The 21,156-nt window shown below is 54.3% G+C and overlaps 2 protein-coding genes across 3 annotated transcripts in view; one reads left to right on the top strand and one right to left on the bottom strand.

Annotated features, from left to right (window-relative positions):
• TMEM164 (transmembrane protein 164) overlaps window positions 1–5,368 on the top strand; it is a 36,504-nt gene extending 31,136 nt beyond the window's left edge. Inside the window, exon 6 of the mRNA XM_032971852.2 lies at window positions 155–5,368. Coding sequence (XP_032827743.2) covers window positions 155–361 — 207 coding nt within the window. The 3' untranslated portion in view covers window positions 362–5,368. The remainder of the gene's footprint in view (window positions 1–154) is intronic.
• A 10,903-nt stretch (window positions 5,369–16,271) lies between these two features.
• LOC116952549 (AMMECR1-like protein) overlaps window positions 16,272–21,156 on the bottom strand; it is a 61,692-nt gene continuing 56,807 nt past the window's right edge. For both annotated transcript variants that reach the window (XM_032971993.2, XM_032971995.2), the window contains exon 7: window positions 16,272–20,717. In XM_032971993.2, coding sequence (XP_032827884.2) covers window positions 20,603–20,717 — 115 coding nt within the window. In that variant the 3' untranslated portion in view covers window positions 16,272–20,602. The remainder of the gene's footprint in view (window positions 20,718–21,156) is intronic.

Raw genomic sequence — 21,156 nt, 5'->3', positions numbered from 1 at the left:
CAAGTAAATTTTTTTATTATTTTTTTGTCTCCCTTCTACGTGGTGACTTTACCGAAAGAACCGAGGAGATGAATCCCCGCAGTCACGAAAGCTTTTAAATCGAAACGAAACGTTGCGGCGTCTCTCTCCCTCGTCCGCGCCTCTGCCGCCCCAGCTGACGCAGGTGAATCTCAACAACATGCTGTGCCCGGCCGTGTCCGACCCATTCTATGGCCGCTGGTACCGCCTGTGCGCGCTCTTCCACCAAACGGCGCTCGTCCTGCTGCACGGCAAGGCCGTCACCGTGGCCTCCAGGGCCTTGGAGCCGGCGCTCCGCGCGGCCTCCGCCGTCTTCCGACCGCCGACCAAAAAGATGGACTGATTCGACGTGCGTGCGACGTGCGTGCGCGTTCGCGGGGAGCGGAGGCGCAGTTGCGGGCGCGCTGCGCTACGAAGCCGGCGTCGCCCGAGTTCGATTCCCGGCCATGACCTATAACGACGGTGATTATCTGAAACTGCCACGGACCCCTCCTCTAGGTCGACTCGGCCTTAAACGTGAGTTCCTTGTCGCGGCTGTGTAAACGTCGGTATGGGAGGAGCTCGCCAACAGCACTCGCCCCAGCAGCCCGTTCAGGTTATGGGGTGGGGCGAGGGGGGTTTGGGGGGGGACATTTTGCCTTGGCCGTGTCGCACGCCGCGCTACGATCCCGGCCCACGCAGCGCAACAACTGGCCCGCTAAAAACACACGGCCAATGCACTCGCCCGCACACATACACACACATACACACAAAGACAAAGATCCCCCATATAGCCTTAACAGACTGTAGGGACAAATGCTGTTACGAGCACCTATGAAGGCCGGCACTGCACACGAGGGTGGGGGTGGCCAGCACCACGCCCGACCGCCTTTGTCTCCCCAGTGGCGATGTTGACACACCACACACTCATTTGAGGCTGAGTCGACCTAGGGCAGGCGCGCTAACCGCTATACCACCGCTCCCCACACACACACTCACACACACACTCACCCGCCCACACACACTCACCCGCACGCGCACACACTCACCCGCCCACACACGCACGCACGCCCACACACACACACGCACGCACGCCCACACGCAAGCACGCCCACACACACGCACGCATGCCCACACACACGCACATGCGCAGCGATGAAACAACGTAGATTTCCTTCAGAACCCTGTGATCTGATGCGGTCAGGGACTGTCACAAATACGTCGTGGTCGGTGAATTTGCAGAGGGAACGGTGGCGCAGTGATTAGCGCACTGCGTTACAATCCCGGCGACCCGAGTTTAATTACCGGCCATGGCTAATTTAAGTGACGGGCGATATCTGAACCGGTCCCAGGGCCCCCCTCCAGGTCGATTCAGCCTTAAATGAGTACCTAGTGCGGTGTTTACAACCACACCAACGCTGAGGAGACAAAGGCGACCAGGGATGTTTTTTTTTCCCCCGGGGCCACACACCTCAATAGGTGCCATCGCTGGCGGCCAGTCGGACTCGAGCACTCGGTTTGGGCTTCCCTTAAGTGAACTCGGCCTGAAATGAGTCGCGGCCGGGTGCAGTGGCGTGGTGCACGAGCGTTAAGTTTTGAGACTAAGGGGTTTTTTCCAGCCGCACCATCCTGCTCGTGCGACCGGGCCGGCCTTAAAAAGGTGCTCGCTCACAGCGGCATGCATGGTTACACGGGCGGGCGATCTTTGTCTTTGCATATCGATTTTCCCACGTTTTGCAGGTTATCAACGGTGCTTGCCGGTAAGCAACACTGAACATTTATTTTGTATGCCCCCCCCCCCTCCCCCCTCGTTAGTTTAATCACGGTGCTGCCCTCTCACTCGCCAAGGGCCTCGTGGGTCGGTGCCCACGTGACTGCAAACACGTGGGCGAGTCGACCCGCCCACTTAGGAGGGATGCAATCGAAACAAGACGGGTGCGAGCACCGACTCCGAAGACGCTCGTGTTTTCAGGAGGGGGGGGGGGGTGGGGGTCCCGCGTTGGGATCTTCGGCCACCGCCGATAAACACCGTTCCGTGTTTCGCCATGGGGGGGGGGATGCCTGAGAGCCTGGAGGAAACCCGAGTCAGGAGTCAAACCCAGCAGCGTTATTTCTGTGTGGCACGAGTGTTAACTCTGCGCCACACTGCGTGTTTAGAATTTAATGCTTCCTGCAGATAATCAAGAATTGACGACGGTGTTCCCTAGTTATTCGCGAGGGATAGGTTCCGGAGATGCTCGTGAATAGCGCCTTTCGCGAATTATGGTAATATGGTACGACGCGCAACGTCCGCAGGTGCTTATGAGGCTTCCAGAAATTCTCTCGTATCTTTCTCATCTATCCTTCTCATCACTTTTTATTCTGGTCAACTTATCTCATCACTTTATCATCACTTTCTCTCTCATCACTTTCTCTCTCATCACTTTATTTGACATCGCTTTCTCACTCGTCACTTTATCTCATCGCTTTCTTTCTCCATCTGTCCCTCGATGCAGTCGGTCGTGCAGAGTTCAAGATGCGATTCGCGCACAGCCGGGTGGCGACCTCGCAAATAACGAGGGAACGCTGCACTGAGAGAGCAAAAGAAAACGCCAGGAGGAAGCCGTATTACGACATCCACAATGCAATGCAGTTTACGGGTTCTTGCCTCTCATCTCGCCGCCGTTTGTCGAGCGCGATCGCTGGCCGTGAATGGATCGTGAACTCCCACCGTGCCCGAGGTTTTTTTTTGTGTGTTTTGAACGCGTCTCCCTACGCGTGCCACTGCGGTTATATGCAAGCCGAACGAACCTCTGGGTGGAGGGGGCGGGGGGGGGGCGTCATTGTCGCGATGCTTTGCCGTCGAGCGGTGCTGCCTTTGTCGGCCGTGCCGCGGTTGACACGCGCGCTTGCGCGTTTGCGAGTGCGGCTCATTGGGAAAAACCATGGGCTTTATTCCGCAAAAAGGACAAATGGAAGAAAAGCCCAAAGGTGGAGAGGATTTGCGTGCCCGGGATTGTACCGAGGGACGGGAAGGGGACCGGTTGGGTTGGAGCCAGCACGCAGGTTAGCGGCGTTCTGTTGGCTTTTAAGTTAACACGCGGCTTGGCCGTGACAGACGGTCTGGCTGGTGGAGGTGCTACGCCAGAGTGTTACCGTCGATCACACGGCCGTGAGAAGTGTCGGTGGATACGGGGGGAGGCCTCCCACCCGGCAGTGGGGATAAGAGCGCGGCCGGCGACGGTGAAGCTCGGCGCATAAAATGCCGCCTTCCTTGAACAACGTAAAACGGCACCGGTGCCCACGCGGCCGTCGCGGACGGCGTGACGGCCCCTCTCGCCGGTGGTTCCCCGTGCTTGGTCATCGCCGGTGGGGTAAAGCCACTGGGGCGACGCGGGACGCGAGCTCCGCTTGCTCCGCTCGCTCCGCGGCACGTGGCCCGCAGGCGTCCGACGCTCGGAAACTGTTTCACGGCATTCTCGGGGTTCACGCGACGACCTCCGGGAGGCTCGCGCCAAACGTGCGCCCAGGTGCCAAATACGGTCACGTCAATCTGGTCTCACGCACACGCACGCACACGCACGCGTTCACAGAGCGCACAAACGTACACGAGCGCGCACGAACCAAGATACTAACACACGCGCGCACTTAAGAGACACGAACAGGCACACGCAAAAAAAACACAAAGATCCCCCATATAGCATTAACAGACTGTTGGGGCAAGTGATATGAAGAGCACCTAATGAAGGTTCTAACGCACACACGCCAACAATTGCCATTCGCCAGTGTCGGTGACGTCACCAGGGTGCTTGTGCCAGGCTAAGTGCACTTTAAGGCCATGTGAAGTGTTGAACACCCGCCGGCAGGCGGTCACGGGACAGATCCAGGTGCCATGAATTGACTGAGAGGACTGGCAGATGCGCGCCAGCGCACACACACAAAGACATAGATGCCCCGTTTAGCCTTAACAGACTACAGGGGCAAGTGTTGTTAGCGAGCACCTATGAAGGCCGGCACGGCATACGAGGGGTTGGGTGGCTAACGCCACGCCTGGCCGCCTTTGTCTCCCCAGTGGCAATGTTTACTACACACCGCTACACCAAGTACTCATTTGAGGCCGAGTCGACCTCGGGGAGGCCCAGGACCGGTTCAGATAATCGTCACTGGTGATGGCCCTGAGCGTGAATCGAACTCGGGTCGTCGGGTTCGTAGCGCTACACGCTAACCACTGCGCCACCGCTCCCCACAGGCACACACACACACGCCAAACACACACTCGCACGCACGCGACTCCTAACCGTTGCATTGGCACGCGGGGCAAGCGCCGTCTATGCAACGCGGAGAATACGGGAAGCGAGCTCATGAAATGGATCGTAATAAACTGATGAGTTCTCCCTACGCGAGGGAATAATGATAATAGTAGTAATAATAATTGAACACGAATTATTTTTTTATTTGTTCGCATGTCGGTATTTATTATGGGTGAAACTAACAGGGCGATCTCATTGCGGAGGAGAGGTCTCTGTGCAGGGCTTAATTTCTAACGGAATACCTCCCCAGATTGGCGGCGCTCTGCAGTATGTATGTATGTGCCGTATGTACGTTGAACTTCTTTCGTACAGCACGTAGCCAACCGTGCTAATAGGAGTTGTGGAGTAGTAGGCCGATGAATCGAAGTAGGAGCCACGGCCCCAGCGAGAGAGGTATACTGGATGTGGTGTGCCGCGTGTGGAAATACATTCGAAGTCCGTGGCAGATCGCAGTGCGTGTAGCTGCGGGACATGGTGAAAGGTAAAATTAGATGCTGAATGTGCTTCAAAAAAATGTTAGCGCTGAAACGGGACTATCGTTTTGTTATGGAAAAAGAACGAATAATACACTGTAACGTGATAACAAATGTAATATTAATAGCTTCAAAAAGTCGGAGAGTCTCCCACTTGTTCGCCATCGTTGTCAACGCATGCCTGGATTCTTCTCTAGGTGGTTTCCAGAGCCCGGAGGCACATTCCTTGTCGTATTGTTGCAAATTCATAACATTTTTTTAAGCGCCCTGTATATTCGGGGTCGCTGACAGACTGGAATAGGTGGCGCATGACTAACCGTAGTAGCCACGGCCATAGCGAGAGAGGTACACTGGACGCGGTGTGCCGGGTGAGGAGAGAGACCCCGGGTGAGACGAGAGACCCCGGGTGAGACGAGAGACCCCGGTTGAGGAGAGAGACCCCGGGTGAGACGAGAGACCCCGGGTGAGGAGAGAGACCCTCTGGCGTTGCACGCGACTTGTAAATAAACACAAGTGCCATTGCTGGGGCATGTGGACTGCAGCAGGGACGACCATTGGGGGCGATCTCGTTATCACGAAATAATCGGAATAAAACTATTTAATTCGCTCGCCTGTTGTTTGCGCTTCGTTTAAAACACACGAAAAACACCCCAATTGCTGTATGCCCCCGTCCGTCGAGGTGGAGCGGTGGTGCAATGGTTAGCGCACTGCTCCGGGGACCAGCCGGAACCGATGGCTGAACCCGGTTCTGGGCGCTCCACCTTGGCAACCTGCGCGGTGAAGTATGGTCAAACAACCCCCGTGACCGACAGGATGTGGGGGCGGCCTTCGTCCAGCAGTGAACAGATATTGGCTGTACACCATTATCATCGTTAATAATCGTGCTATCGGACATACTGCAATCGACGGCGTGACAAGCAGTGGAGGATGACTGCTGCGGATTCGCATGATACCGGTACGTTGAACTTCCTTCGCACCGTACGTAGCCAACCGTGATCATCGGAGCGGGATTGGAATAACACTGCTCGTACGTTCTATGTATTGTTGAACTTACAGATACGGAGCGATGTAACCATCGATTACGACACCATTGGAACCGTTAATAGAAGTCGGCGTACGGAGGACGCGTCGCTGGCAGGAGCGAGGGCTGATGGTCAAGAGGAATAAGAGAGCGGCGGCAGCCAAGGAATGGAATATTATCCGCGAGGACGTCCACCACAGCAGTATTCTTCATTTCAAGGCCCTGTGGCATTTAGTGTGTCCCCCCCCCCACAACACAAATGCAAAACGCGCCCCATCGTGCTGCTGTCACACCCCCCCCCCCCCCCCCAATGTGTGGCGGCTCTCACACCGGTGCCTCCGTGTCGGCGACAGCGTTGGGTGGCTTCACGGTGGACGTTAAAGATTCTCCGACGTCATTTCAAAACGAGCAGGCCAGTGTGTGGGGATTGGCCACCTTACGAGAGAATACTCTCGCAAAAAAAAAAACCTCATGGATGATGTTGGTCGCGAAAGCCTACGTGTTAAATGTACGGAAGCCTTTTGCAAGAAATCCTGGTGTTTTAACACCTTAACCAGTGGCGGAGCCAGTGGGGGGTGGGGTTGCACGTGCCCACCCCCCCCCCCCAAAATGATCCGATCGTTAATTCCGTTTAACGAGAGCGCAAGATGTAATCCCAGGTTCTGCGGTCATTCCGATTCTCGGGGTCCCACCGTGCGCTCCTTTGTTGACGGGTCACCGACGATTTGCTCCGAATTTCCCCCCATCAATACTGTAATTGCGCGTGTGTGTGCGCGCGCGTGTTTTAAACACGTGCTCTAAGCTACGGCTGCCTTGCAGAAGGGGCACACAGGTGGACGGTATCGACGATTAGATTTCAAATGGCTGGCGAAAAGGTATCAAATTTCCACACGAACATCCAAGCACAGCTTCCTTTGCAAGCGTTGCTCGTTTTAGACCGAGCCAATTTTCAGGGGGCCTCAAGCCAGGTTTGGATGGAATCGTGGCAAAGTGGGTCAATGACTCTGCAAACCGATTCCCAACAACGACCACCACCTATTAAGAACGTCACGGCGCACAAGTGGTGGTGTTGCTGACCCATCTCTCCAGCGGTGGCGTTCGTATACCGTTCGAGATGCTCAATTAAGGCCGAGTCGACCGAGGGTAGGCGACAGAGGACTAGGTTTGAGCTCATCATCGCCGATGTTAGCCGTGAGCGGGAATCGAACTCGGACCACAAATGTCCATCGTGCAGTGCGCCAACCGCTGCGCCACCGCTCCCCCGAGTAAACGCGCCCTCGGGCCGTGGGCGAGGTGGACGCGTTTGGTTTGAACGCCTCCACCAATCACCTGGGGGGGGGGGAGGAGTCGAAGGCGACTCCTCCCCCCTTCCCACGGGGACCCTTGCACACGGCGGGGGTCACCGCTGCGCGCAAATTCGCATTCACGGCACGCCCGGCCACCCCAGAGGCACATCCATGCACAGCAACACGAAGCATACTTTGAAATATCGGGTTTATTGAGGGCAATTTTTTTTATTTTCCTTTAAATGTTTTCGTTCTCCCCCACCATCACCAACCCTCCCCCCCCCCCCTTTGCTACACTATAACAGGACAAAAGTATTCCATAATCAAAATCGGTTATACCGAACCCCTGGGCCATACTAAAACACACACCGTCGCAACCTACAACTCCCCTTTTTCCATCTCGGTTATACTTCACCCAACAAAACACATCCAACTACTGCTACAGTCGTCAGCGAACACCGTCCTGCATGCCAGGGAGCCTTCGTCCCGCCCTCCTGAGTAACGCAGCAAATAACACGCAGCAAATTTCCGAGGCATTTCACAAACAACGCTCCCTCTTCTTAGCTTCCCAGCTCCTTACGGCATGGGCGGGGGACCCCTACCGACCCTCTCCATCCTCTTTGACTTACGAGGGCCGAGCAGGACTTTCGACAATCTTCAATTACTGAACACGAACACGCGCGCGCGCGCGCGCCTCGGCATTATTATTCTCGAGACAACACGCGCCCATTAAACCGCCTTTGATGTTGACGGGAGTGATCGAGCGCGTGGCGCTAAAATCACAAGCACGGTGTTTTTCCAGGTCGACGATTATCTCACTCTCCCACCACCACCATCCCGTACACACGATTAGTTATCGTGACAATTTTCGCTCGGGCTGGCTTCACGGAGTCTCGAGACTTTTTCAAGAGGTGGTGAGTGTGCCAGGTGGGTGGGTGGGAGGGCAAATGTTGCTGTGCGTCATCCCAATTGAGCCATTTTGCAGGTTACATTAATTATGGGATGTATGGCCAAAGCCAGTTGCATTTAGATCTTTTGTTTTATTAGCCGTGGGAGGAAACACATGATTTATAAGGGCAGAGCATAACCAGCTCTGCGTAGAACAGCGCGAGTTCGGGAATCGAACCCAGGAGCTTCTTGCTCCGAAGTACGGGTGTCACCCACTGCTGTGCCATCCTGCCGCCCGATGTCGGCGCCTTGCAGCAATTGGTGGATAATAATCTAAGGTTGAAAACTCAATTCTTCAGAACCCGCTTGTGTTTAGTGTTGTCCTTCGACCCGCAACTCCGATTAGCGCGGTTGGCTACGTACGGCGCGAAAGAAGTTCAGCTACGTGCATACACACGTATCTTTTGCCGGTTGTTTTTGGATTGGTCGGTGTCGTGTGTGTGCCACGGTTTGTATGACATATCAGGTCATAGGGTCCCCCACACCCCTGCCCTAACGAGCTTGAGGAAACACACGGGTGGCAACACCAGGCAACGAGTTATAACGTAACACGAGACGCGTTTTTAGGGAACGCGCGGCCTTCACTTCAAGTAAAATGCATCCCCCCCCCCTCTTCGTGTGTCCGTTTTTTTGTAGCAGTCTTCATCTTCACCAGAAAAACGAACACGTTTCAGGGGGGACCACCGGTTCACTCTCCGGCGACAATTCCGTTGCCTGGAGGTGTTGCCGGCAACCCTAGTAATTCCCCCCCTCCTCCTCCTCCCCACACACACGGGTTGCCACTTACCCGGCTAGGTGTGACACGAACACAACAAAGTTTACCCAAAACCCACGAGGGCAACACAAAAAACACGCGACAGAACTTCGCCCACCGTGCGCTGCCCGCAAATTCGTAAAACGATTTGAGAAGTTTAGCAGGGAGGAAGAGCCAAGGACACGGGAGGGTGACGATTCGCAGGAAGTGGGGGGGACCATCCCAGGAGCCTGCGAGATTGGCCTCTCTCGCAGGGCCCAGGAAGTCTTGCAGAGCAGCTTCGGTGAGCAGCTTTATTGAGAGAGCGGATTTTTTTGAGCAACACTGGTTTCTGATAGGCTACGAGGGGAAGGCCAAGTATTGGGAGGGGGGGGGATAATAAACTAACAAACTAGTTTTTTATTTCACCAGATAAGGCCCACTGAGCTGGGTAGCTCTTTTTCAGAAGCGACCTGTCCACAAATGATAGCTCAACGAAGTGGCTCATCACGTCGAAATTTATACCAGCCTGCTCATAAATGTTCAGGAATGTGGAGGGAAAGTCCGGGGGAGGGGTACCCGGAGAAAAATCCACGCGACCACGGAGAACATGCCGACTCCAAATATGCAGCAGGCGTCAAGGTCGGGATCAAACCCACGACCTGTATACCAAGCGAGGTAGTTAACATCTCGCCAATGTGGCGCCCTGATGATGATGATGGAGGAGCTGTGGCAATGAAGAGGACAGAGAACCAAAGATGGCGAAGACGGCGGCCACGGACCCACCGCCAAGGCAGAGCGCCAGAGAAGACACAAACCACCTTGGAAGAGCGAGATCAGGATGAGCGTGAAGGGTGTTTGAGTTGGCGGTGCCGTCTGCACGACTGTGGGGATCGGAGAGAGCTGCGCCCTAAGCATGTGGAAGAGAAGTTGCTGGCAATGTTCGGGTGTCTCAAGACGGTCGCGAGGCATTTTGTGGCAAGGCAGGAGTCTTCAAGAGTTCATGGCAGGTGAATCTTATAGATATGATCATGAAACAACTGTTAGAGGTTGCTGCGCATCTGCAAATGCGGGATCTGGAGGGTAGAAAGCACTGGGGCAGGTGATGGCATCGACGACTTTGGCCCTGCCGGAATTTTGATCCTGATCGTGTTGAGGTTTCACCAAGGAACTTCCAAGAGGATTCTCATTTGAGTAACCTTACAGAGCGAGATATGAAAAACCCCCCACGTGGGAGAAAACGCACGGAGGAAAAGCGTGGACCGACTTCAGAAAGGCAGCTCCTAGCGGTCTTCACAGAATGAACGCGAAGAGAAAAATCCTCGTCGAGGAGGAGAGAAAGGAGGCAGGGCAACGCTTCGCTCGTTCACGCGCAAGAGGCGAGTCCGTCTGCCTTCGGGAGTTTTTTCCCAGCTCTCCTAGCGACCAAAGTTCGGACGTGCGGCGGCGAGCGCCGTGGTGTTCTTTGCGCGGCACGCCGCGGACGCGCCTGTGGGGTTTCGGGTAAACTTTGTACACGTGATAGAAAACAATTGGGTGGTCTGGGGTGGGGGGGGCACGTGGCCGGGCTGGGCGGTGGAGAAACCGCGGCGACCTTTTTCGCGGCCCTCCGAACCACGAAAAAGGTCCGCGGTTCGGAGTGGCCGCTTCTTTCCCCCCTCTACGCGGGTGTCATCGTGAGTAATTAAAAAGTATTCACACCACGCAGACTCACCCAAACTCTGGGGTCCGTGACCCGGGCCCGATTTTGCCGCACCACTTGTTCCGGTTTGTGGTTTTACTCAAACCGAGCCACCCCCGCCGCAGCGGCGGGCGTCTCGTCAAGATGTTTGCTCGTAGCGGCGGTATTGTGTGCCGAATTAAAAGTGAATTATTATCATTCAGAGTTTTTTGCGGCTTAAAAGCAAATGGCAATATCGGCAAGGTTAAAACATCCAAAACGTGAGAAAGTTGTCCAATATCGTTGGGAATTTTTAATAAGTGGGGTTTTTTTTCTCCATGCCCCCCCCACCACCCCATGGGCCATCGTTGATTACAAACCCACAGCCCTGACAAACATTTAAAAGATTGAATGATCTCGCGTGTGCAGCGAACCGTTCCTTAAGTCGCAATTACATTTCTTAGCGCCCGGTCCGGCGACACGATCCTCCAGCGTTGGGGCGACCGCTGCTGGTGAAAAGGGAGTAAAAACCACGCACCACACTCAAACGTGGCCCCGTGAAGCCAGGCGAGAGGTTTCCCCCCCCCAGAGACGAATGCCCGCGTTGAACTTTCGGAATAACAGGGAACGCGAAAACATCCCAAGCGTTGGCAAATTCTGTAAAATGTTCCGGAAAGTCAAATTACGCCTTCGAGAGCGCCACTAAATTTGATTAACAAGTGGAACAAACATCGGGGAATTCTGCTTATACATGCGATTTTACCCACAATGCTCCACAAGTCAATTATGAGTCTGTGGGGGGCCCCAAAGCAAGACGCTAATGACTGCGCTGCATTTAAACCAATAATTCACGGACGTGGTCACCGTTTTAAAGGCTGGCTCAGTATATTAATCAAAACCGACTGAACATCAACCAGAAGTGTTTGTTTGTTTTTTTGCCACGAAAGGTCAAATTGAATTTACAACCCCAGTGTATTAAACCGGGGTACATTCTGCGAATATAATCGAGGTTACGCTTTTGTCGCGTGGGATGAGAAATGTTGTCGCGCTCTCCCCCACCCCTCGACCTGGCGACACAGGCCCCCCCCCCCCACTCGGTCACGAATCCACAGCCGGAGCGATGCGCAGGACACACGGACGTGGGTGGGGGGGGAGAGAGCGAAAGAAAAGAACGGACATCACGACGCGGACGACGACGAGGAAGCTCGGGGGCCTTCAAACCCGAGCGGCCACGACGCAACGCTGCTGCAGTGCAAACCACGACGACCACACCAGGGACTCGCCACGACTCCCCCACCCCCTAACTTGACCTCTTCCCCGCCCCGGTCAGGGGCGATTTCTCACCGCAAGTTTTCTTGGTGGCGCTGGTCGAGACTCGGCGGCAGTAGGAGGTGGGCCCGTGACCATCTACAAAAGGTACTAACCTCGGATGTGGTGCGCCAGAAGTGGAAATATTTTCCTGGTCACCGGCACGTTCCGAAACCTGCGTCTCTCCACGCCGAGCGGCGCTCGCCACTCGCCCGGTCAGTTTAAATTCCCAGCCTCCACTGACGGCCGCATCAACCGGGAGGGGTTCAGCCTGGATGGGTGACCGCCACGCACTAACATGTCGTGGGGTTGCTGGCGGGGCTGTGTGGTGGGCAGCAGAGGGTAGTGCAGACAAAAAAAACCGTTGTTGTTGTAACTGCACTGTTATGCTCCCCCCCACCCCCCCCCCCCCGGCCATCACCAACCCACACAGATCAGCGTGGGGACGTATGGTCAAATAATCACACGCGGCGTGGGCAGGCCTTCATCCAGCAGTGGATTGGAAAAGAGCGCCGGACGGTGGACACACACGGGGAACACATGTTGTCGGACAAAACTCCTCTCGTGTGCTGGTTTGTCTCCGCGTTTTGCAGGCACGGGGCGACGTTGCCCCGGGGAGACCTGGGTGCCACTTTGAGAAACATTTTCCAAGGGACATTTGAACCTCTCTGGCCAATCGGGTGAGAGTTACGAGGCGGCGTCCATCACGTGACCACGCCGTTTGCTCCTTGGAAGAGTTTCCCGAAAATGTCTCCTGGCGAAGTTGTCCCAAGGAACGCACCGCCGAGAGAACACGTCTCTCTCTCTCCGTGTATGCTGGGGGCCTTGGGCTCGTGGCCAGGCCGAGCGGTCGTGGCTGGTTTTGCTGCTCGTCGTGGCAGCTCTGGGTCCGAGCCCAGCGGCCGCCCTAGTTAACACCGCGCGCGCGCCGCCCGTCTGCTTCATGGCTAACGTGAAAGACGAATCCCGTCGACGCTATTCCAAAAAAAACGAGCAAGCCACGCGCGCGTGCCGGTGTCACGGTCCACGTCTGCCAGATTTTTACATTTCGCCCGCAAATTCGTCAAACTGGGAGGACGCATCACGATCCTCGCCTGCCTCCTGCGAAAACAACCGCAGGCCACGCCCGTGAAACACACGGCGCCTTCACGACAAGTCGCCTCATGCTCACGATTCGATTTTAAGACGCGCGCGGGCCAAGTGATTGGGGCCACCTCCAGTCCGAGCAGGTAAACAATCTCCACCTCGCATTTTGTTGTCGGTTAAGGGCGACGAGCGGCGGGTTGCGGCGGCGACGTGAGAAGCATCGGCGTCGTCATGCAACCACCACACACGAGGAGGCCACGCTTGTTTTCACGGCCTCTATCGCGGCCCTTGACAAAAGCCACGACCGTCGCGTTTTGATGATTTGGACGACGGTCGTGCACGTGCCGTCATGGAGCGGACAACCATTGCGTTTGTGTTGGCCTTTTTTCAAGTGCTCCGGTGAGGGTTTAACCGCCCTTCGCTTGCAAACAAAAAAATTACTCCGCGGGATCATTTCAACGCGCTCGCAGCGACTGGAGAGCGGACCCATCACGCGTCTAAAATCGGCGGCACACGTTTTCGCCTGCGGGAAACCGCACGCTCACCGTGAAATGAGCGTTCCGCAATCGCGCTGGACGGCTCCTCACCCCCCCCCTCCTCCGCGTGTGCTTTCGGGTCGTACCGCGTGCAGTTTGTCGCCGAGTCTGCCGCGGCGTTTCGCTTCTCCACGCGGATGCGACCGGGACGGCACACCCGGGGGGGGGGGGGGGGGCGGTCGCCACGCAGGGCACTGGGCATCACTCAATCTGGTCGCAGCGGCTTTGCAGCAGAGCAAAATCCAGCGTCTGGCCCACAATTGGGACGGGGAAATACGCCACTCGTTATTCTTTTGGCGGTCGATAAAATGATAGTCAATTTGGTGAACGTAAAAAAAACCGGTTGTATTTGCGAGTTAAGATGCTGCCGCGTCAGTGAAGTTACACGTTAAGTAACAAGTACATTTAAAAGAACGGATTTTGATTTCTCTTCCTGAAGAAGACCTGTCGGCAGAAAACCCCCGCTCAATTATATAGTCCAACGCATCCCTGGCCGTAGGAAATGTGGAATCTCCACCGCTCCATCGGTACAAATGCAATAAAAAATCTCGCTCGAGCATGGAGACACTTCCACACCTGCAGCTGGAACAACGTGGGGGGGGGGGGTGGTGGGAGGTGGGACACGAGCGGAGACGCACGCCGAATCTCCGTGGGAGTCGCGGTTGTCCAGCCCTGGCGTCGCGCTTACAAAACAATAACTTTCGCGACGTGGTTAAGGGGGGGGAGGGGGGGGCCGCGAGTCGAGATCTCGGCCACGGCTCCCACCCAGTCCGGCGTGGGTACGCGCGAGATATTCACACGCGCGGGTACAGGAGCGAGCGAGCGGTGGGTGGCGGTGGCGGCCAGCGGCAACGGGCAAGCGAGCCGCGACCACCGAACGTCGTCTTCGTTGTAAAAGTGAAGGTCGCCAGCGCGGGTTTTCTGTCGCGCACGGACGACGACACAGAGTGCATTTTAACCCGCCTCTCTCAAAATGTACAAGTGAAAGGATGTTCACTTTTCGTATATATACGCATATATACATACCGTATATACATATCTTATATCGTATATCACAACAGTACACATATGCACGTACGTATATACCGCGCACACTGCATATATGTGCATACCATGTATAATTACGCATGCAGAATGACGCACGTATAATTTTATACGGATGTTATATACGTTTCTACGCGGTACACACATACACACATACACGTACGAGATACCGTATATACATATTACATATAGTAAAAAATAACATATACTGTATACATATATACACTGCGATATCGTATACAGTATATATACTCGTACATATATGTACATACGTACACATACATAGTGCACACACGCGTTTCAAGAGTAAAACGAGCGCAGCCACAGAGGGGGAAAACTCGGGTGGTACGGCCGGTGTCTGCTCCGGTAAAGTGTAGAGGAGGCTGCTGCTGCTGCTGCTCCGGTGGGTTTTCAAATTGCACTGCGCACGCTTTTCCTTCCAGTCGCGGCATCGGAGATGCAGCTCAACCCCCCCCCCTTCCCAACTCTCACTTGCCCCCCCCACCCCCCTGGCGTCCCACCCCCCTGGCCCCCCACCCCCAACTTACGATCGTCCCGACCGTGGAGGTTTTGTTTGAGTTCAGTTTGAAATTCCCACGCCTGGTTTTGTTGAAGCAAACGGGGGGGGGGGCTGGGGGAGGCCGCCCCCCCCCCCCGGGTAAAATTCTAAAACTAGGGGGGGGGGGGTCGCTCGCAAAGCTCCAGTGCTCTCGGCCCCCCCTCCCCTTCCTTTTTTTTGCGACCGAGAGTCAAACGTAAGTTTGTAGTCCGGCAATCCGCACTCTGTGGACCAGAGGGCCCGAGAGTTCGAGGAGCCCCAGGCAGCCCTGGCTAGTTGAACGCGACAAATCGCCGAGCGGGCGAACACCGTGGTGTGGGGGGGGGTGGTTGATGGCGAGAGGAACGCCGATTACACCGTGGTGTAGGGGGGGGGGGCAGCAGTTTACAAGACCGGGTTTTACGCCGTGGTGGAGCGGCTACAGCCAGAACATTTTTTTGTTTTATGTTGGGGTGAAATTCCAGACGACGGAATTATTAACGTTTGCGTCGCGAGCGTTGCATTAACTCGGCGTGTCGCGAGCGCGTTCGTTGTTGAAAGTTTTTTTTGTTTCTCCGAATCGCGCACGCGAGGACACATCTCTCGACGTAAAAACGCGGCGGCGGCGGTGGCAGCGTCGCGCGGTTCGCTCGAACGTGGAAGCGGTGGCCCGCGAGCGTGGGCGAGATGACCAAAACCTCGAGAGAGCAGCAACAACTCGTTCGGGAGCTTCGTGAAAAAAAAACCCGGTCTCGGAAAACCCATCCTCCTCGTCCTCCTCCCTGCTCGCACCAACGACAACCCCCCCCCCTTCGCCCCGCGGGCAAAAAATAAACTCAGCACCCCTCGCGGTGTTCCCCACCACGGCAAGGGGCGCTCGCACTTGCGCCAATGAATACTGCGGTTATTTATAAACCGCATGATCTGTATCGTACGTTCGAAAAAAAATAAGAATGGCGACAAGCCCAAAGGCCAGTCCCCGTGACATATTCAAACCAAAATAGCACCAATTTTTTTTTAGTTTTTTTTACACGATTCAAGTTTATCCTTCTCGTTTTAAAGCCTCACACGTGAGCGACGCAGCTCTCCTTAGGTCCACGTGGAGTAATTCACTACGCCCATCATCCCTCGACCCACACCACCTTCCCCGTGCAGATTTCGCGACGTTTCATTTGAATCCAAAATCTCCGGCGTTCACGTGCGCGTGACGTCAGACACGCCATGTGACCTTTCAGAGAGAGCCCCCACCCCCGATAGGTGCAGAAAGCATTTCAAGTGGTGGGGGGGGGGGGAAATCAAGATTTTTCTTTTTCCTTTTAAACATAGACGTTATAGATGTACATTGGCTTCACTTCACGTTTGTTTTGTTTTTATTTGGTACCCATTTTGTTTGACTGGCCACTTAAGTTCTGACCACTGTTTACAAGTGTTGCTCGTTTTTGTGCATTACACCGATGGATTGAAATTATCTACAATCAAGAAAAGCTCCAGTGTGGATTCAAAAAGATAACGTTGGCTTCATTTTTGCTTCGATTGCTTTCAAACCCGATGAAATCAACGCGTAACCCAACGGAACGGAAAGGTTAACGCAAAAATAAAAAAAAGCCTCTTAAGCGATTCAGCACTTCATAGAAATTGTTCCTTCGCGACTACAAATGGCACGTTATTAAGGCCCTGGTTTCCCTTTTTATTCTTTAGCAGCATTCGCCTTTGCAATTGAACACCTTATTGCTGCAACCAACAAAGACCAGCTCTCTCTCGATGTCAATTCAAGAGAACAGGAGGGGCGATGATGACCGTGAGATACAAAGAGAGAGTTGGCGCAGAGAAGGCGTCGGCGCGGGACAAAGAGGAGAGGATTGATTGGGGGGGGGGGGTCCCTCGGGAAAGACGTTACCTTTAGTCAACGAGGAGTGGAGCTATTCATCCCCCCCCCCCACCACCTCGGTATCTGGCTAAGCGATGAATCGTTACGATTTCAGGTCAGTGTTTTTTTTTTTAAACACGAGAATAGATTCCGTAAATAGATTTTCTTACATCGTGGCGATAAACGGCAGCGCCTCCGGTGGGCTGCAGTGGCGAGCGTGAGCCCTTTGCATACAGAGGGTAAATTCGAATCTCAAAACCAACATGGATTCTGACGTGCCCGCGTGATCCGATGCACGTGAATCGATTTGAATAGACACATCGTTTAGATCCCGCATCCCTGTTGTAAACGTGTAATTGCAACACAATCTGTGCATAAACTGGCAGCCTTGTTCTTCAAAATGCTATTTCCGGACAATTATTTATAGTGGCTGCATAAAGAAAACTCAACCTAGATGGAAAGGGGGTAAAAAGAAATCGGAGACAGAAACATTTTGGATGAACGATGTCACCCGTTGTGATTGTACGTTGGGGAGTGTTCTCCCGACGTCGTGGCTTGGGTCGTCTGGCCGTCGTGACATCCGAATTGGCCAGACGTCGTTGCCGGGCAGGATGTCTCATGGCCCGCGAAGCATGTAAACGCAATGACGGACAGAGTGGACAGAGAGAGCGAGATGACGGGAGAAGGAAACATCTCAAACAAAAATCGCTGGACCGAGCCGCCTACATACGACAAGTACACAAACGACGATTCGGCAAAACTAACACGACAGCAAGAGGATGGTTCAAGCCACAGAGAGAGAGAAAGTAAATCCACCGCCGCCAACGGAGGAGACACAGGAGGAGGATTTACCGTGACATGTCTGCACTTCTCACTGCGCCATGGCTGCCTCTAACACTGAACAAGAGGTACACAAATTTACCAGCCTCTTTTCTTCTTTTAAAAATAAAAGTTACAAAAAAGTTTATCGCACCGTGATGGTTTAAATCGGTTACATGAACGCAACCCTTAACATCAACTCGATTTCTTGCTTCAATAATTTTTCCAAAGAAGAAAAAAAATGTAAAAATGGCATAAAAAGAGATTTATCCGGAATTGTTCAACTTTCGGCTTGAAAGTTTTCGATTCAACCGTAACAGCAGCAATATCAGCAGCAGCAGCAGCAATAACAGCAGCCACGGTGCAGTGATGCAGATCAACCGCTTGGCTTGGAATTCCCTTGGCCCCCCACCACCGCAGACAAAACCCCACGCAAGTAAAACGTCGCCCCCCCCCCCCCCTCCCTGGGTGCGTATCAATGATGATCGTAAAGTGCGTCGCTTTCCTCCACCTTTCTGGATTTCCTTTTGACCACGAGTTGTCGTTGCTCTTCAGCTATGTGGTAAAAAAAAAACCCAAAGACGGCAAATCGATTTCGCACCTCAAAGGAGAAAAGGGAAATGGTTCCGACTTTACCCGGGGCCTGTCCACTATGATGGTGGTTCTGAATGGTTGTGAGCAGAGGGTCAGGCATGCACATATATGCATCAGATTGATTTGTGTATTTTGATTTTCACGTGCATTTTGGTCATCCCATGAATAGACTTGTTCCCTGCCATAGGACTGTGGAATTGTCACCACTAGCTCAGGAGATGACCGCCACCCCCCACGCTGTGATATGTATATACTTATTGCATATACATCGACACGCGCCATATGTGTGCGCGCACACACACACACCCTCACTGGGGTGGAGTGCAATGGTGCAGTGGTTTGCGACGCTGCGCTCGGAACCCAGTGCGACGAGTGAAATTTCCGTCCACAGCGAACGATCAAGAGACGAGTAGTGGGCATCTGGACTAGCCTTGCCCTCCCCCACCACCACCACCACCACTACCCCACCCACCCCCTTTGCAAGTTGGTTACTGCTGCAGATTTTACAAAAAAGGTGAAGCTAGAATGTGTAATGCTTGTCTAAGGTTAAAAGGTCGGCGCGATCGATGCCGTACGTCTGGAAAAGGTCAAGGATGCACGATGGTAATTTTGAGACAATCGCTGCCGGCAACTGTCGCCGGCAAAACACATTTACCATGAGCAACTATGGCCAATTGACAGGGCCCCCCTCACAAGTACCGGTGATGTGTGCCAACCCCGTTTGTCCAGCCACTGTTGGATGAGGGGGCTCTCCACACAGCTTGTGTGGGTTATCTGACAACACTTCATCGCACTGGTCACTGTGAGACTTGGTGAAAGTAGGGAGCATAGAAGTACAGTACAACGTATTTTTCTGCACTGCCCTCTGCTGCCCACCACATTAGCTCCGCCAGCAACCCCATGACAACCTCTTTGTGCGTGGTGATCACTCATCAATGTACCATGCAGGCTTAAAAAATCTGACGGGTGCATTGCGGGCGATTTGGTCATGGGCTATGGACGCAGTGACAGAATTCCCTCTGGCCAAAGAAAAACTTTTCTTAAAAGTGTGTTTTTCATGAACAATGGTCTACAGAGCACACAAAACCTCGGGGTTAGTCATGTGACTTCTGTCTGCTGTCCAACTGGACGATGCGTCCCAAATGCACACAAGGGGGGATTCACAGCGAGCAGAATAATTTGCATTTCGGAAACTGAAAATCGCGGCAACTATTGCCAGCGACAACTTGCAGCAACGATTACCCTTAAATATTATGTTCATCATTGAGCGGTCACATGGCAAAGCGACGAGTATAGAAGGGGACGACTCTCGTCTCGTAGTGCAAATTCCAGCGGCACGAGCGATGGGAGATCGGCCGAGCGAAGGTAACTCCAAGCGTAACGGGAATCCGGTGGGGGGGGGGGGGTGGGGGGGTGGGGGGGGAACGGACACGTAGAGGTTGGCTTACAATCGCCGGCACGTAGCCCGAACGCAGTACGGATCCCGCGAGGGATTATCTGTTTAAACAGCGGCCATTGTTGTGTCGCCGACCGCGCCGCCCCTCTTCACAGCCACCACCCCCCCCCGTTCGGGCCAAGCGAGGGCTTCCGAGTAGGCACGTAACGACGATGCGTCAGTTCGTCGGTTGAAGTAAGATTTTTTTAGTTTTTTCTCTTACACGCTACGCTCACGATGCACGAATGGAAACCGTGCAAGCGGCGGGGAGAAGTCCACTCGCTTTTGCGATTTGCGAAAAATCGTTGCGCGGAAATTGTACGGCGACGTCACGTTTAGGCCAACGCGGCGAACGAGAGAGTACAAAGATGATAAAAAAAAGCAAGGCAGACGGTACAAATGAGATGGACGTTGCGAGCAAAAGAGTGTGCGTGCAAGGCAGCGGGACAGGCGGGACAGTAGATGCAGTACAAATAAAGCAGTGGATAGATCACTGCTATTGTTAGTTGGAAGAAAAAAAAAACGATTGCTCAATCAGATAAGCGATGCCAAACTGCGAGAACCCACCAAATCGTTACTTGCCTACTCTGGAGTAACATAAAAGCCATTTCATTTAAAAGAACCATAATAATAATAACATAAAAAAGTAATAACCCCCGCTTTCCAGGTCATGCTGGCGCGAGCAAACAACCGCCAAAGCTTTTAAAACATAACTGGGCTTGACCACGAGGTCAGGGGTTGTAATGGGGGAGGGAGGGAGGGAGGGGTGGGAGCCGTGGCGAGCGCACCGGACCACCGGCGCGACCGCCTTCCGGACGCGAACGCCCTCACGAGTGTTCCGCGGGGGGCAGCCGGGGGGGCTCGCCCTCGCGTCGCGCGGAGCCCCCCCCGCGGGGGGCCACTTGGTCCCGGATGGTGCGAGGTCGGCCTAGCGGCGGCGGGGGCGGGGGCCCGCGGGGGGCGCGCCGTCAGGAGTAGTGCGCGTAGTGGGGGCCGGCTGGGTAGGTGACGCCGTTGTGCACGGTCTGGTGTCGCGAGGACAGGTAGTCCGAGTAGCTCACCGTTACCTTCTCACTGCGGTATCTGCGGAGGAGGAGGGGGGGGCGGCAGCACGGCAAAAGTGTTTCATGTAAAGGTGAAGCCCTGCAATTTCTTGCTCATGCCACTGCTGGCAGAAGGATCTCCCCCCACTGTAGAGGGAGTTCTAGAGTCCGACTAGAGAAGGTGTTGATCTACTCCTCCACGCTGGCCAGCTGGGAGTACCCACACTTTACCCCACCACACAAGATCTCTACCGGATCAGCTGCGCTGTACCCGTTTACACTGCTGGGTGAAAAGAGGTGGGGTTTGGGGCGGTGGGGATTTAAGAAACTAACCCCAATATTTACAGCTCTTTGTGCCGGGAGATCGAACCATCAACCCGTGGGATTTCCAGTGCAGCGTGCTAACCATGACAGCAACCCCCGAGCCCACCTGTACGTGTGTGAACAGCTGTGTGTGGCTGTGATCCTATGAACCGCTT

This window comes from Petromyzon marinus, chromosome 47, assembly GCF_048934315.1.
Source record: "Petromyzon marinus isolate PM22_M1 ecotype Great Lakes invasive population chromosome 47, UKy_Petmar_22M1.pri1.0, whole genome shotgun sequence".
In the NCBI taxonomy this organism is placed as follows: domain Eukaryota; kingdom Metazoa; phylum Chordata; class Hyperoartia; order Petromyzontiformes; family Petromyzontidae; genus Petromyzon; species Petromyzon marinus.
The sequence above is the reverse complement of the archived record's forward strand: the minus strand, read 5'-3'. Positions and strand labels throughout refer to the sequence as shown.